At 44.8% G+C, this 17,924-nt stretch overlaps 1 protein-coding gene across 2 annotated transcripts in view; it reads left to right on the plus strand.

Annotated features, from left to right (window-relative positions):
* CNTROB (centrobin, centriole duplication and spindle assembly protein) overlaps nucleotides 1-17,924 on the plus strand; it is a 369,000-nt gene that overhangs the window by 229,479 nt on the left and 121,597 nt on the right. For both annotated transcript variants that reach the window (XM_069646351.1, XM_069646352.1), the window contains exon 13: nucleotides 4,132-4,303. In XM_069646351.1, the coding sequence (XP_069502452.1) occupies nucleotides 4,132-4,303 (172 nt within the window). The remainder of the gene's footprint in view (nucleotides 1-4,131; nucleotides 4,304-17,924) is intronic.

The raw sequence follows: 17,924 nt of genomic DNA on the forward strand, positions 1-17,924 counted from the left end.
AGGGACACTCTAAGACTCACAGCACCCTCTGCTGTCAAAGAATTAGAAGATGCAGGCAGGTTATCGAAGATGAGTAATTTGTGGATGAACATACAGTAGAAAAATGCTACCAAAGGCAAAGTCATTTGTTCTTCTCTCCCAAACCTGTGGATTGTCGATTGAGACCCACACATTTCTCCACAACAACCTCGCTGCATAACTGTCTCCACAGTGATGCCTGGCTTCCCTCACCTGTGGCTCGCGAGCCTACCCTGCAGGTATGTGGTCCTAAAATTCTAAAGAAGCATTTTAAGTTAATCCGGTATCTCCATCATCTGACTTGAGCTACCTCGTGGCGATTGTCACTTTTATCCCCACTCCCTCATTCTGCCTGTGGTGTAGGATCAGCTCTGGCATGCACCCTTTTGACTGCCTACCATAGGTCTGAGGGGGTGGGGGGGAGTCATGTCCTCACCTGATATGGTACGGTCATAGACCCTGTCACAGCGCCCATCAGTATTGGGAACACCAGTGAGTGGCCAGAGATGACCATTGATGTCTCATTGACACTATCCCTCTAATCGGGCATCTACAACCAGGTTTTAGCATCACCAGGTGCAAATGTGACAGACCTCCTTTAGATCACCTCAGAGGTTGTAGAGGATGGAACCATTGCAACGGCTCTGCCCCAGTCTGCCAGGCAAGCCTGAATTTGTCTGCCCCTCCTACCTGCGTGCCCCGATTTGTTGATTACCGAGCCATTTGTTATCTTGGTAGTTAGTAACAGAAAAGTAGGTGTTCACAATTGTGATGAGAGGCCACACTTTGGAGTCTGATGTATCTCTGTATAGTACCACTGGGGAAGAGTAGCGCCTAAGTGATAATCAGGCACTTCTAAAGGAGCAGGTGAGCAGATGTTATTGAAGAATGTCATCTCATTGGACCTTGAATAGGATAGGTCTGCTCAAGATGATGGCATCGTTCAAAAAGGATAAAAAGACACAGATCAATATGAACTTGCCCTCCCTGAATAAATACATTGTCTGGAAAATATTCAAGATGGTGACTTTACTGAAAGTGATCCAGCTAGGAAACATGGACTTCCATTGTGTGTTGGACCCGAAGGATGTTTCCATCTGCCAAGCTTGAAGAAATATTGAAGATTCCTGAGTTTTGACTTCCTGGAGGTCTACTTTCAGTTCAAAGGTTATATACTTTGGCCTAAGGTAGGCATCTAGTGCTTACAAAATGCCTGCCTTCAACAGTGGCAAATGTGTGATGGTGAAGGGTGCATGCACACCCTTACTTGTACAGTTGGCTGGTTTGCTCATGCTCTCAGGTGTGAGGAGTCATGTAGAGTTGTTGCATTGTCTGAGTTTTTCAGTGGACAATGTAAAGTCCACATTATAGCAGAGAAACAGCATAGCGGCATAAGAGATAAGGTAGACGTTCTGGTCAAACCAGCGAAGTCCAGGGTGAAATCTCTTGACTCAAACAAGCTGCTAGCAGCTGCAATGAAATGTCAGTCATGGTGCACAATAGACGGCTTGGGCTAATGTCCTCCTGCATTCCATTGATTCCATTCTGTAGGATGCAGATGTCTGCTTAGGAAGCGGCCGAAACAGTAGTGGTAGAAGCTGAGAGGACAAGATTCAGCTGTACGAGGTGATGAAGCTTGAACTCCCGTTGCCATTTTGATTAAGGCCGACCATTTTAAGGCCATCATGTCAGATGTTCGAGGAGTCTTTCAGGATGGGGGAGGGGCTCACCCAGTCAGGTTGAAGGACACTGTCCTGTCAGGAAGCAGCACTGCACATCAATGTGTTGGAGATGAGAGAGATGTGGCTGGCCCTCAAGACCTTTCTTCCCCTGATCACTCAGAGGTATGAGGATCCAGACGAATACTACCACCGGCCAGTACTGTATTCAAAAGCAAGAGAAGGGCATGGACAAGGTCTCTCCTTTGTCCCTTAAGGTACAGACCCTGTGGCAGTGATGCCAGAAGCACTCGTATGCCGTTGTTGTTGGTATGTCTGGCAGAGAATATCATAGATCTTGCCACCAGGGATTTCAGAGTGTGACAAGCCGGGGTTTGATGGCCAACTGCTTGAAGAGATTTTTGGTCAGTTGACAAGATGTCCATCTGTTCAACACCTCCACAGAAAATGCAAGTCTTGACCTCTAGGTACCGTCATCCGGAGCCTCAGGATGATGGATTTTTCAATCCTTTGGTTAGAGACATTTTGGCACGCTTTTCATCTGACCCTCTTCCAGAGAGTGATGTACCTAAAGAGTGCCCCATGCAAGATGATCGCGTTGGTGAGGGATCCATGCTTACCTTCATCTGTTAGTAGAACTGCATATGCCGTAGCCTTGTCACGACCCGTGGAGAAAGGTGTCCATCATGGACCTCCATCAGGAATCCTTGCAGTGTGGCTTCTGAAATCTTAGAGGTTAGCTATTTGACTGTGGGACAGGACTGCATGGAGCTTCTGGCTAAAGCGAAGGCAATGTCTACCACTTACACTTACTCTAAGAATTGAAAGGTGGTCTGGTGGCATTCAGATCAGCTCACACGTTTCTGCCCTGTTTGAGTGTCTCATTCTGGGTTACAGCATTCGTCAAAGGTACATTGATCTGCTTTCAGAAGATGCATGAATACTCCTATACAGTCCCTGTTCTCAATAGGTTTCTGATGGGCCTGCTTCACAGGTTTTTTGCTGGTGTAAACAGTTCCTCCAGCATATAAACTGATGGTATTGCGGTTTTAGCAGATGCACTCCTCATAACCAAAGTACCTATCGTAGAAGGTGATGTGCATTCTAGTCATTACACCGGCAGAGGGATCAAGTTGCAATAACAATCGGAACAGGAGGATTTTAGGCTTTTCTGAACTTCACCAGGGACAAAGTAATGTTGAGGACTGATCAAAGCTTTGTTTTGAAGGTTAATCAACCAGCATGTCTCTTTGCCAGGGTACTTTCAGAATCCGGAAAGTACAGCAGACCTGGTAGTGCATACCTTGATTGCAGAGAGGGCTATTGACAGTCTTTAAGATGGTCTGAACAGTTGCTGTATAAACGACATGCTATATCAAAGGGCATTGCTCCTTGGATTGTACACTCTGTAAACCTTTGCTGCGAGAACACCAATCAACGTTTGCCAGCTAAGGTGACTAGGCACTCACGAGATATGCCAACAAGCTGCAATGTGCACCTTTGACCAACCCGCCGCCAGGTGGGCGGCTGCGCGGGGGGGTTCTGAAAAGCGGCCATGTGGCGCATTGTGCGTTCATTCAGTTGGCATTACTGCTTGGATTGACAGCACGTGAAGATGCACAGGCCGGCCAGGTAGTGCCTTCCCAAATACGGCTGCAATAGTGGTGTTTTGCATGGTTGCATTTAATGTGTTGATTATGGAGGAATTTGCTTGCTGTACTGCTTGGTATTTTGTATTGTAGGTATGTGAGTCTATACAATACCCAATACTGGATATTACTTAATTACTTTCCTTTAAGTGTAGATCCTCAGTATTGGACTCTTTTTAATAGATTCACATACATCTGCCCTTCTCCTTCAGATGGCCTGCGTAGGGTTATGGGTCTTGGTTAACATGTCAACAATCTGAGTGTGAAGCTAGCATGTAGAATGTGGACAGGCAGCACAGGATGTGTGATAATGGTCTGGCTGTGCATGAGCTCTTAAAGGAGCAGACATCTGTTTAAGAAGAGCATAGGTTTCCCGGGATTCCCAGGATGATTTTTATGTTCATCTAGTAAAGACACCAAAACTGGAGATCTACACTGGAGATCTGCACTATACACACTAGGTGGCAAGTCCAGTTCTATAAGCTCTTCACCTGTTTGGACCCAGTGTTTACTCTTGCCTGTTATGGACCTCTGAGTGACCTTTGTTTCATAAGCATGCTTCACTGTATCATTTGTGACTGCCGCAATTTGCCCTGCAGCTTGTACAGAGCTAACAGGCTGTGATGTGGCTGAGGCAGTCTAAAGTAGGGCAACATATCGGGGGTTAGGCCAGGAGCCATCCTGTGTTGCACTGAGCCTCTCCCCTTGCTCCATTGTGTGGGCTTCGTTTATGTGGATGTTTCCTGTGCAGGTCTGTTTCTCATCTGATTTCTATCTCTGTGCAGGTTAGACAAACTCCAAGAGGAAATGCGCGAGCTTGCGGCTGCCAAGAAGAAGCTAGAGTTTCAGCGATCGGATATGGTGGGCCGCCTGCAAAGCATGATGCAGTCACACTGGAATGAGGCTCTCCGAGTGTTAATGAATGAAGCGTCGCCACAGGCCATGAAAGTCCGCCAAGTGAGTACCAGGCAAAATTGGTCAAGACGTTGATAAGGAATGGATGGTAAATCTATATGTGTGGTAGCCCCTACATACTAAGGTTTGGAAACCTTCTTTTCAGTGAACAGTACCTAAAGTAGGTGCTGCAGCACTTCAAGCTTTGAGTCATTGCTAGAATGTACAAAATGTTGACTGGCTGTCCCTCTCTGTACCCTCCTGCCACCTACAGTAACACCCTGCTGGCCATCGATGAGCTTCAGTCGGCATATCCCAACTTGGTCATGCTTTCGCCACCCAGGAAATGGCCGTCTCGGATTACTTTAACCAGATTGCATACTACTTAATGATTTTGTCAGAAGATCGTTAATTTCTGGTTTTTCTACTTGGTCTTCGTTAAATATGAATTCTTTTCAGTTCGTCTTTAGTGAATTCCCTTTTCATATGCTGCGCTCCAATTTATCTCTTGTCTACCTGCAAAGAAATGCTATATAGAGTGCACATCCAGAAAGTTAAAATTTCAGATCCCCACTTGGTCTGTTTAAAATGCTCTATCGGTAGAAGTGCGAAGGAGTGTTGAAGCTGCAAGGGGATTATTAGCGAGACTAGCTGGGATGCAATTGAGACTGTAAAACGGGGACTTGGACCAATTGAAATTGCTCGGAGCTATTTAGCTTTGTGTATATCCTAAAGTTCCCTTGTTATCCTGACACCAACATGCACTTTTGTCTACCCCGGCCAACTGATTCCATACATAATTACATATGCGACATTAACTCTGTTCTTAGGAATATTGAGATCTGTAGAAGATCTTTAAATGGAGAAAAAGGTTTATTGCATCACATGTGTACGTTTGATTTGAAGCTCCCCGTTCCCCCACAGATGGCAATTGCTTGCTACCGGATGCTACCTGCTGATGCCAAGGAACTGCTTTTTGCCCCAAGTCATCACATTTTGATACCTGTGAACGGTCCATGTTGCATCAATGCTGCTAATATTAGACCAGCTCTAGGTGATATGGAGGTGCATTGAGGCTGGTTGGCGGCTTGTATTGGGGAGGTTGGTGTTGTGTAGTGTGGCTGTAATAGACGATTAATACATGGGACAAGTACAGGTATCATGATTTTTTTATTCTGCTCTCTAACTGGCGATGGAGGCTAATGAGTGTAAGCAGAGTGATGAAGGACATTTGTTTGATTTTAATTTATCGGCTATCAAATCGTTTGAACGGTGTGGCTGAGAGGATGTTATGGGGACATTTCTAAGGGACTGATCGGTGTAACTGGAAAGCTAGCATTGTCTTCCTGCCTTAAATCCACTTCTGGTTTGACTTTCAATTTAACTTCCACCCTAGTTAATGGATAGAATTGTTCAAAATATCCTAGAAAAGCAGTGCCCCAGATAAAGAATTCAGGTAAAAGTGGATGTGAGAAAAGTCTCATTCATGGATGGCGTATTTTTAGGTGAATAAGTATATTTTAGTTAGATTTTGCAGATCAATCTGCAGATCAATCGGCACTATAGCAGAGGGGCTTGCCCTGAACACACCACCTGAGCAGTAAAAGTGACGTGACCTAAAGCAACAAACATGCGTTTCTGTAGTAGCCTGATTTTAGAGAGTAAAATAGACTGTTATGCCACTAACCATGAAGCACTGCTGAAAGGTTTGAGTTGACTTAATTTCTAGCCGTCTGCGCAGATTCTGATTTTCAACCCAAGATTTTAATTAATGTTAATCGGCCTCAGAAACATTACAAAATGCTGTAGACTTTGTCGCTGTAGAGTATGTGATTTCTAACCCTAATTCACATGGAAAGTATTTAACAAATCTGCTTAAAACTTTTGGAATTAAGGACAAGTTGCAATCTTAGTTTATCTTCATTAACATTGAATATCTCCATGAGCTCTAAACACTTGAACAGTGTAAGGAAGGTCATGTTTTGCTCACTTATGTCCGTCTCCTCCACTTCCCTTGTTCTTTGGGATGCTATGACACTTTGTCCCTAATTGAGTTTACCAAGCTCTCAATGTGGACTTGACGCATACATTTGTGGCCCATTGGGAACCAGGATGGCCCCCAAAGGTGTGGCGACTTACTGTAAGGTGCCGCTTAGTTTCCTTATGTTGGCTCCCTGGCACATAATGCAGCACTGATTCTGTTTGGTGGCAACATAATTCAATATAGAAGCTGTATTGGCGCACAGGAATCCTTTTCCATTCTGGGTGCTCCCAAAATGAAGTGTCGAGTGTTGTAAAATCCAGGCAACTGTTATTTTTTGCCCTTCTGTTTACGTAAGGTCTACAGCCCGGCCAGGCTCTCACAAATGAATGTTCCTACAGGTGGCTGAAGGAGAATGGCTGTGAGATCTCACTGTAAAATCCAAACCCCCTGGGTTTGACTATGATGATGCCCAGAAAAGTAGGTGTAATAGCCAGCCATGATTGGCTGGCTGCCATATGTTGAATGATGCATGTGCGATTTTTGGTTGGCGGCCACCTTCCACCCTATGGTTTGGCATCAAAGCTGACACTCCGATCTAAGAACTTTGTCAACCACTCTCGTGTGATTCTGAATCATCCAAGTGAAGGCGGCTATTGTCTGAAAATCTGCCTCTAGCCACCAGTAGGAACCATGTCTGGTGATCTTTTTCCTTGATCCAGTGGAGACCATAGAAGCCATTCTTCCAGGTGTTTTTCAGGACTTGACTGTGCTGCTTGACCTCTAACTGAGCACCACCACCTCCTGACATCTGGACATGTTTTCCTCTGCTGGATGATTCATTGTCAGGATCCTGAAGAACACGGTGGAAGCTGCTGACCCCATAAACTCTCTGAAGCGTCCATCACACCCCCTTTACTAACAAACAGGCTGTATGTTATTCACCCCAAAGGGGAATGAACAAAGTAACAAACTGGTGCTCACCGACCTGAAACGAGAGATTCATACAGTTACTACACTGCTACTTAATTTTCATTGTCCAACATATATCCTCCTCCCTACTCCCTAAACCTTCACCACTTACTTTCTGATAGAACTTAGCTTAATTATCTGTGAAGATGAAAGACAATCTCCTGTCTTAATGTTAAATTCACACGTAGCTTTAGTTTGTTCCCTTTGATGCTTGCGCTCACTGGACTTCACTGTAGTTCTGTTCTGCTTCGTTGCTCGCGCGTCTAATGACCCACAACGTAGTACTTGACTGGTGACTCGTGTAGCGTGCCTGGATCATGTGAAAATCAGGAAGACTGGTGGATGGAAAGAATAGTGTTTTCTAAGGTAGACCACCTTAATGTGAAAAATCATGTAATTCAAAGATTGGAAAGGAGAATCAATAGCTTAGTTTCAGCTAATTTCAATTGTTGACACTCCCAAGTACAAGCTTTTCTCTAATTTCAGGTGCACGTGGGTATTGTCCCCACACCCAAGGGGACAAACACTTGTGAATAATAAAGCCTGTTGTTCCCAACGGGTAACCCACATGCGCCATTAGGAATATCTTCCAGATATTCAACACAGGTGCTTCACCCTGGACACCCCTCAGCCGAGGGGGGTCTTATGTTTCTTAGTCTCAAGGGCTTTGAAAGTAGCAGTTTTCCTCCGAAAAGTTTAAAGGCACTCCCTCCTTGCAACCTTCTCTGGTATTGCTGTCTTTCTCCTTGTATTAAACTGCCATCTCGGAACTGCTGCTGCTTTTATCCGTTTGGGGAAGTGTGATGGAAATGTGATGGAAGTCTGGTGTGTGTAATAATCAGTAATTGCCTGACTCTGCCTGACCCTTGTGTTGGGACATGTCCGGTATACGGCTCGGGTGTTAGTCTCTTTTCTCTAGCAGTGAGCTGTCGTGTGTAAGTGTCTGAAAAGGGGGTGGGGGTTGAGTTCCTAAGTATCCTACTCTCCACACGTTGAAGACCCCCACCACCCCCAATCCAGGTGATTCTCCTGCACTGGTTCACCCCCAGGAACTGGATCCAAATGCGATGGCGGTGTCCTGGCCACTTGGATGACAGATCTCTGGGGACTAGATGGTGAGACACCTTCTGGTTTCTCACAATGAGAAGAATCATTTATGGTTTGCTCTTCTGCTCAGTAGTGTGGCAGCAGGCCCGCCTGCAGTGTGTGCCTAGGATCGAGGAAAGAACCTCTGAGTGCTTCGGCTCAAAGCTGTCATATGGCAACGAGCAGGGATCTTAATAGCGCTGCAGGGTGCATGCTTGCTATCGGATTTCGTTTTCGTTTGTATGTGCTGGTAACCATCTGGAAACTACAAAGACAGAAAATTGGCACCTAGAAACACTTGTGTACAGGCACGTTATAAATGCCTTGTATCAAATACGGCAAGTCAACGTTTTTTCTTCTTCAAGTGGAACTTTAGAAGTCTCCATTGCGCGCCTCCTCAGAAGTTCAGATAACTTCAAGTAACTCTAAATTATACAAAGCGCTCCATTTGAGAAAATAATCTAATCAGTTTGAGCTCCTGGAAGAAACATTTATTTAGAAATAGTAATTGGCTTAGAAGTTGTATATATCAAGGAAAGACGTTCCACCAGATAGAGAATCCCTTCAAGCAGAAAGAAGAATTAAGAGAAAAAGTTGAATTATTTTCAAGGCAGAGCTCAAATTGTCTGTGGAACTTCAACAGAGTTTCAGGAAATGGGAAGGAGAATTTTTGATGGAAAAGATTATAAAGCAATCTTGCAACCAGTCATAAGTTGAAAGGTGTGTGCATATGTTTTGCAAGTATAGCGCAAAGGTGAATTTTGTGTGAAGGAGAGGATTATGCAGCCTGAGGTATTGTTGTAGTGTTTTAACCACTTGCTCTTACCTCCATGGGATGTTGAGAATGCCCTGTGTTGAGGAGTGCGTAGCAGGCGGGATGTAAAAATGTTGTGTGGGGGGGGCCTAGAAACTTCTGCAAGGATGCCTCCGGGACCTGGCAGAAATGTTCATGAATGCAAAGGGCCAGAATGTAACCCTCCTAGTTGAAGTACTTCCACCAAGAAAGCCACCTTTTGAAGAAACTGTTACAAAACCCATCTATGTATTGGGTCAAACTTCACATGGGATTGCAGGGTACCTGAAAAGTGGGTTAAGACTGCAGACCTTCCAGATCACAGGAATTGAGAACAAATCTTCCTTAGGAAGGACTTTATCTCTATGCAATGATAGCTGCTAGGATCAGATGGACTACAGCGCTTTGGCTCTGTTTGGTCTGTCATGTCGGGGGAGGAGGGAGTGATTAGTGTTGATGTGCAAACTACTAGGCCTTCTGTGTCTGAGTAGGGGAAGTGGGAGGGAGCTGGCGAAAATACAGGCGACTGAGCACAAACTTTGCTGTCATTTGAATCACTGGCTGTCTTCTGTGATAACGAACTACTATTGAAACAAGCGAGGGGAGCACCACTTGGGCCCTAAGGAGGGCAGTGTCGGGTGCATTTTAAAAATTGCCACTAGTAGCGAATGAGAATTTGTTGGCAAATATTCCCTAAATATTCTACATACAAAAAACATCCCTTACCTTCTTTCTTCCACATTGGTTTCGGCCTTCTGCGCTAAAAGCAAAATGCGTGAAGAGCGGCACCTGCCTTGGCAGTCGACCCTGGGATGCCATATCATACTGCGCCTTAAAGCCAGATTGGCTGCTATACAAACACTAAAGCAGAGCACTGCCACTTTGTTTTTCCTTTTATCAGTTAGAGGTTGGGAGGATAATTTGTTAAATCCGCTTAGTGGTTTCTGCTTATGGTAAATTATGATTGAGGAAGTGGGGGTTTAAAAGTGAGCCAGTTAGTCTCCACCAACATGTATGATGGGTTAAAATGTATGATGGGTTAAAATGAATTGACTTTAGTCTCTCGTTTAGTGTTAAGAGATCTTACAATAGGGGGTTGTGGGGGATGGTGGGTGGAATGTTCAATGTTTATGAATGCTCATTTGTTTCCGAGCTGGAGAACCAGTGTCCCTGAATTTGAGGGTGTTTCTCAAAGTGTAACTTGGTATTGCCTGAAAATTCAGCGTTCCGCCAATAAACTGTTCTTCGACTATTGGGTCCCTTCCTGCCTTGCAAGCAACCCTATTCTGCTTTAAAACACCAAAATATCCTGCAGATTGTATGCTTACATTTTATTTATTACATTTATTACACGCCCAGATGCTGGGGTATCACTGCGTGGTTACTGACTGCTTAGGCATTGGTAGTAGTTAGTGTAGATTACAGACATAATAAAGAGCAGTACGAACATCTTATTTACAATTTCTGGACATTAGCATTGTGTTAAAATTGGTTGCATAACCAAGTTTTTAGCAGTTTTTTAAAACCAATGAAGGATTCTTATTTTTTAATGCTAAGAGGGAGGGAGATCCAGAGTTTGAGGGGCCAGAACTTGGAAGCAGCTGCCCCCAGCTCTGATGTTTTTGTAACAAGTATTGCCATAAGTAGATAGTCATTGGATCTCGGTGATCTAATGGATTCTTTTTTGGCTGTGGCGTTGTTCAACCAGATGGGTGCTCTTTTGTAAAGGCATTTATAGGTGATGCATCGTGTCTTGAAAATAATTCTGGCTTTAATGGCTAACCAGACGGAATCCCTCCTAATCTTGGAGATATGATCAGATTTATGTATACCTAATGCAGCTCATAAAGCTTTGTTTTGCATTAGCTGTAGTCTAACTTTGATCAAATCAAGGCTCTGGCTAATGTGATGCAGTTAGTGGGTGTAAGAAATTGCTGGCTTAAGACCATTAATTTGGCGGCATAAGAAGTAGATGAGGAGAGTGCACTTTGTGTTTAGCTATAGTGAGGTTGGCGTCTAGGTAAACTCCTAAAGTTTTTACTTGCTTAAGTACTGGGATCAGAGTGCTGTCAATGTTGATGGCTGAGTAGTCCGGGTGCAGGGTGCTTATTTTAGTTTAGGAACCTACGATGAGAATCTGTCTTCTCATTGTTGAGACAGACTATTTAAGGCCATCCAGTTTTGGATTATGGTATAGATTTTTTTGATGGTCAATGTGTCCTGGTCGTAATTTCCTGAGAGCGAATGAGTATCTGGGTGTCATCTGCGAAATTAGTGTAGATGACACCCATGTTGTCTAATGCAGAGAAAAGGAGTTTTGTGTATGCATTATAGAGGTTTGGTGACCGGCATGAACATTGGGGTACCCCGATGGAGACTGGTATGGGGTCTGCAGCTTCTTTCCCTATGGAAACGCGAAGTGCGTTCAGCTAGGAAAGATTTCACCCATGTGGTGGCATCTTTAGAAAATTTTAAGTCATTAGTTGGAGTAGAGCACAATGTGTCATAATGCACAAGGTCGAACGCTTCGGATAGGTCCAACAGCAGAAGTATATAGAGTTTTCCTGAGTCCCTGATGGTATCCATCTGGATTTTCAGGTCAAGGAGTACCGATTCTGTACTGTGGTTAGGCCTGAAGACTGATTTTCTTGTTCCAAAGAGCTGGTTTTGTTCCAGATGGGCTTGTACTTGTTTGTAGGCTGTTATCTAAGATTTTGTGCAGGAACGGGACTGTAGTTATTGGTCAGTAGTCAGTAAGCACCTTGGGGTCTAAGTTTGTTTTTTTTAGTAGAGGGGTGAGCCAAGCTTCTTTAATACTGGCTGGGGCCATGTTGTTGAAGGAAGCGGTGACAAAGTTGGTTACAATGGGGGTGAGGGTGGATGCGCATGATTTAACTACTTGCGCTGGGACGTTGTCTCCTTACAATTGGAGGCTTTGAGCTTAATGATCGTATTGAGCACTAGTTCTTGATTAACTGGGGTGAAGTGGAAAAGAGGGTTGGTATTCTCGTTGGTTTTTATGGGAAAGTTGTTGGTGGCATTTTTATCTGCTAAAATTTCTTTTAGTTTTTTTATTTTGTAATAGTGCGCTCTTGGCGGCTAGCACATGTTGGATGATGGTGCACCAATCATTGGAGTTAATGGGGGCCGAGGCCGGGGTGGGATTTTCCAATTCTCTCGGAATAGAGAAAAGTTCTTAGAGTCCGAAGCGGCATTACTAATGTGAGTGGTATAGGCATTAGCTATCGACCAGTGGCTCTTTTGGATGTCTTGGGAAAGATCTACGCTACTGTTTTACAACAAAAATTGGTAGCATGGGCGGTTGAAACAGGTCACGTTGACGCCCGCCAGGCAGGATTCGTAAAACAAGTGGGCTGTTCTGTAAACTTACTATTGCTTAACCTGTTAAAAATGGAGGCCTTGAGATCTACTTGGCCTTTATTGACTTTTCTAGCGTATTTGACACTGTTGACCGTGACTTGCTATGGTCAAAATTGCGCAGGTGGGGCTGTCCAGAAGATCTAGTAGCGGCAATACAAGAGCTCCACACGGACACCTCGATTAAAATCCGACTTGACCAAAGAGGGTCCTTGTCAACCACAATCAAGACGTACAAGGGAGTCAAGCAAGGGTGCCCGCTTGCTGCTGCAATATTTAGTCTGTATATATCAGACTTGGGAAACTCGCTAGATACAGTGTCCTCTAATCCACCTAAAGTAAATAATGTGCACGTAAGCTGGCTTTGATATGCCGATGATTTGGTGATCATGGATTTGACACCGGTTGGCTTGCAACGCAAATTAGACGCAATCCAAGCCTATGTTGGCGATAATCGCCTGCTGATTAATGCAAAGAAATGTGAAGTATTAATATTCAAAAATCTAAAAGGGGCTACCTCAAGGAAAGTAAAAAATGTAAAATGGTACATGAGTGGGTCCCCAATGACGATATCACACAAAGTCAAATATTTGGGAATGGTGCTAAGTTCATGCATCAATGATGCCCCGTGGGTGGCAGACACGAAAAGGAAGTGCACCCAGTTAGCAAACCAAGCTCTGCTAATGAAAAAGAAATATGGGAAATTTTCCTTGGAACCGGTGCGGATGTTCTATCAGCAAAAAGTCGTGCCGGTCCTGATCTATGGAGCGGAAAATGCTCTGGGATGCTCTTATGATCTGTGGCCCTCCCTGGAGAACCAATTTTGGTCAAAGGTGTTGGGTCTCCCCAGAGGGAACTCGACCTCGTGTATCAGATACGAGTTATCCCTGATTTCATTGCATGCAAGGATCGTGTGGAGTCTACTGGCCTTATATCAAAAAACTCGAGTGCAAGAAAATATCTTGCAATTTGAACTTTTCCATAGCGCAACGTCGAATGGTCAGAATATGGTGGCTTTATGGATGCACAGATGTGAAAGCCTACTAGTAGAATACGACATCAAGCCCAGCTTACTTCACAAAAATCCAGTTGCCGCTAAAATGAAAATATGGCGCTTGGACTGGGAGAAAACTTGTACTGAAAGAGCGACGGCAAAGCTGACGTCAAATGCGCCGATGGAAGTCCACCCCTTTACTACGCCTCAAGGGTATATCAATTTATTTGCGGAACCAATGGCACGAAGACGCTTTGTTATTTTGTTTAAATTTTTTAAAACGAAAGAGCGGCTACAAAAATGGAAATGTAACAAAAACATAAATCTCAGTTGCAGATTTTGTACCAAAGCACCGGAGACGTTGAAACATCTAGTGTTTTGTAATAGCTTTCGGGACAACAGAACAGTACTGTTGGGACCTTGGGGTGCCATCCACCCATCGTTGTGCGCAGAGGAATGGTGGGATCACATGTTTAACGGCACAGATCGAAAATTGTTATTTCCCCTGACTCAACTTTTAGCAATAATTGAACAGCAGCTGAACATGGTTGTTGATGACTTGGAAACGTATAAAGGGCCATTGTCCATCCTTAAAGTTGATGATATGGGAGAAAGATAGATGGGGGTGGTGATCCTGAACGAAGTATTCTGTGGAGTGTGGATGTTTGTAAGAAGTTGTGTTCCTTTTTAAAGGTTTGTAAAAACCGTATAAAAATAAGAAAAAAAAAAAAACAATTAGCTTTGTGGGAGTCAATTGCTGTTTTATAGATTTCGTTAGCACCCTGAAAGGCGTTAGCAGACTCAGTAGAGTGATGTTTTTTTATAGGCGTGTTAAAGAGCATGTTTGGTTCTTGGCGAGACTAACTCATTGTTGAACCAGAAGCAGGTTCTTGAGTCATGTTTTAATTGTTGGTGGCACTACTACATTGATGGTAGAGGTGAGGCATTTGTGGTACGACTTTGCCAAGATGCATGGGTTGTCACTGGAGGTTGGGTTGGTTTCTAGTGCTTTGTTGAGTCGAGGGACAAATGTTTTCAGCTGTAAGCTTACGCGTGTTTCGGGCTTCGTAAGTGTCCATTAGATTGGTTTTGGAGGGGTGAGATTCCTTGTACAGTAGTGAAATTTATGCTTGGGTGGTCTGTCCAGTCAAGGGGTGAGATACTCTAACTGTTCAAGTAAAGTGTGAAGATCCAGTCTAGTGTTCTCCCCTTCAGGGGCATTCACCAATTGTGTGAAATTCATATCCTTAAGTGTAGGGCTTCTGCTTTGAGGTCATGCTTGTCGTTAAATCCTAGATTCACATCTCCTAGGATGACACATTTGGTGTTGGGTTTGATACGTGGAGCAAGTGGCAGTGGTATGTCTACTTCTGGATGACTACTGGTGTTAGGTGATCTATAGACCACTATGAAGTTAATTGTGGTCTTATCATTGGCAGCGAATTTGACTAGTAGAAGTTCATAGCCTGATATGTCTTCAATGGGGCATGATCTTAGTTTCAGATTGGTCTTGGCTATAATGGCTACACCGCCTCCTTGATTCTGGGATCTGTCGGTTCTAAGGATGGTGTAATCGGGGGGGTGGCAAGTGCTAGCAGAGGTCCAGATGATTGGTGAAGCTAAGATTCTGTAACTACTAGGACTAGTTGTTGTTCAGTGATTAGATCATGTTTCTCGATGGCGTGGGCTCCTAGAGATCGGGCATTGATGAGAGCGCCTTTTAAGACTAGTTGGCTCATGATCAGGTGTAACTGAACGTGGGAGTACATACGTGTGGGGCTCTGGGCACTTGTTTGGTGGGCAGGGCTAAAGGAGTCTTGGACTTGTTGTTATGCATGTAAACTTTGGTCATAGGTTGTGTGGGTGTTTGAGGTGCTGAGATGAAGCAGTGAGAGCATGTTGGGGTGTGTGATCTCAGGCAATGGAGTCTGGTGAAACCCAAGACAGGATGGGTGCAATACTCCTCTGCAGTATTTTCAAACAGGGGGTGAGCTATAATGTAGCTGGTGGAAGAGGTCTCTGAGCACAGGGTGCTGTTATTAGAGTTGGTGAGATGGGCATATATCTGGGGAGAGCATGGGCAGGGAGGGTAGGAAAGGGGTGGGGCAGGGAATGGGGTGATGCCGGTAATAGACTGGTCTGGTCAGGCCATTGCTATAGTTGCAGAAATGACTCCCCATACAGGGTATGTTAGGAAATAACAGCAAAAAGTGAAAACCAAGAGCAGCTATAGAATGGGGCGAGGACAGAGATATACAATTGGTTGTAAGCACAAGGTGTACAATATGTCGCTCTAAACGATCGTGGGCGACCAGTGGTTGAAACCGCAAACAGTTCAAGGTGATTGGTACGAATTTCTGGTCATTTGTTGGCGGGTGTCCAGAAATGGGTCTTTGGTCATTGGGCGTGCGTGGACTTGCGGTTTGATCGTGACTATCAAGCCGCCTCTGGGTGATTACATATAATCAGAGGGTGGTTCTACACAGTGCCTAAGAGTTAGGACTAGGTATCAACTGGACGGCAGATAGTGAACGAAATGGGGGAGGGATGCGTGCGTACTCTGTGCGGCTGACTGGAGATATGGTGGGCCAGCGGCCCGCCACGGACAGGCACAGACAGGAACTTTTACTCGGCCCTTCGACTTCAGGCCTCCTCTCTCTGGCTTCCGCCTATCGGTGAAGGTGGAGGGCGGAAATAGTGCTGCTCAGCCAACGGTGTATGCCTGTGATGGGCTTGGCAGCCATTGACCACGTTGCAGGCAATGGTAATGCATGAATGCTTAGTGTTAAGAAAATCTCACCAGAGTTCTGTTCTGTTTGCCCGTTTCGGATGTCTGCCTGCCGTCGGTTGGTAGGTACGCTTTTTTCCGTGGCTGTGCTGTTCTTTCAACATATATATTGGCATCTCATTCAAAAATTGATATGTTTAGGTGTACTATTAGTGTCTTGATTTAATGAAGCATTTTTATTTGACCACAAGTCTGCCATAGTGCAAAATTTCAGTTTTGAAAGAGTTCAACAAAGGTTTCCACAAAGACAGTTCAAAAACAAAGTGCTAGGACAAAATGCAGTTCAAACTACATGTACATAATTCCAAAGGCGAAAGACACAGGGTAACTAAAAATTGCAAAAGACATTTTGCGAGTAGTCCAGGTTCATTATTTAGCAGACACGTGCTGAGGGCAGGTTATTGTGAAAGGCGTCATGTGGCAACCTGCGTGTTGACTGGGGGCTGCTTCTGGAAAGGTGTGGGTGGGTGGTGATGGTTGGGGAGATTCAGCACGGGACTAGAGCGGTTAGGATTCACACTCCCTCTGTTCTGGTCTATATCCTAACCTGTAACTGAAGAGTAAAGTACGAGCTTGCTTTCCTTTTTGCAGATGCCGCCTCCGCCTGGTCTCCGTGTCAGCCTCCTGTGCTGAATGCTTCACACAAGTGTCATTGCTACAAACTCGGGGGAGCAAACCTTGTTTTAACATTTGGGCTGTGCTGTGCGCTTTCTCTGCCGCTAGCCAAGGCCTAGAGAGAAGAGACTGCTGGGAGGCAACCACTGGCCGATTGGAACCATGACGGCGCTACAAGCCCATCTGGATGCCCCTGGCTGCCAGTTACTTTGGTGAGTGTGGGCAGTACGTGCCACCTGCTGTGGCAGCGCTCTGTGCCATTGTGCTCACTTGTGACAAAAGCTGACTCTACCGCCATTCCATCGTTTTTGACATTGTGTCGCTAAAAGTATTCAGTAAGGTCCAGATCAGTCTAGACTGTGCCCACAACGTGACCAGTCCAGACAAGACTACACTCCTCCTTAATGTCTGAGCTTTGTAATAAGGAGGGCAACGCGACCATACACCCTGTGGCTGCTGAAAGGGCAGCAATTGCACTACACAAAACGACACCATTGCAGGTGTCGTATCTGTGACCTGGAACTTATTATTCAACACAAGTGGTTACCCGTTTGACAGCGCCTACTGTTCCACAGTGTTCTTGATGAAAAACGTAGCACCCCCTTTCCACGCCTATCGAGGTCCTTGACCTCGAGAGAATGCCCTTGCTGGCACCGATTTTCGTTGCTACCGACCGTCTGAGAAACCAACTTGTTTGAGAGTGTGCTTGCAATTCACCCGTTTTACCGCGAAAGGGCACTGTTGCTCTAGACCTATCTTTGAGCTTAAACTGATTGGACTGTTTTTATTTCTAAATTGTACTCGTTTTACTCTACAAACCTCTGGTTGAGCTAAGTTATGTACCGTTTTTGGAGGAGCAGAGGCATCCGACCAATCCCGCGTTGAAGGAAAGTCTTTTTGATAGGTCTATTACTAATGCTGCCTGCACACACATGTGCAGGCATTTTTGTAATGTTCAACTATTTACTGGGTATGAAGGCCTTGGCATTATAACTGCATTGATGCCCTGGCAGCTGAAGATGTCAGGGCTCGTAGGGGTTCATTTAAATTTGTTTGTTGCCCCCCTTTCCTTTAGTT

Source organism: Ambystoma mexicanum, chromosome 1p (genome assembly GCF_040938575.1).
Source record: "Ambystoma mexicanum isolate Mex_15411 chromosome 1p, UKY_AmexF1_1, whole genome shotgun sequence".
Classification (NCBI taxonomy): domain Eukaryota; kingdom Metazoa; phylum Chordata; class Amphibia; order Caudata; family Ambystomatidae; genus Ambystoma; species Ambystoma mexicanum.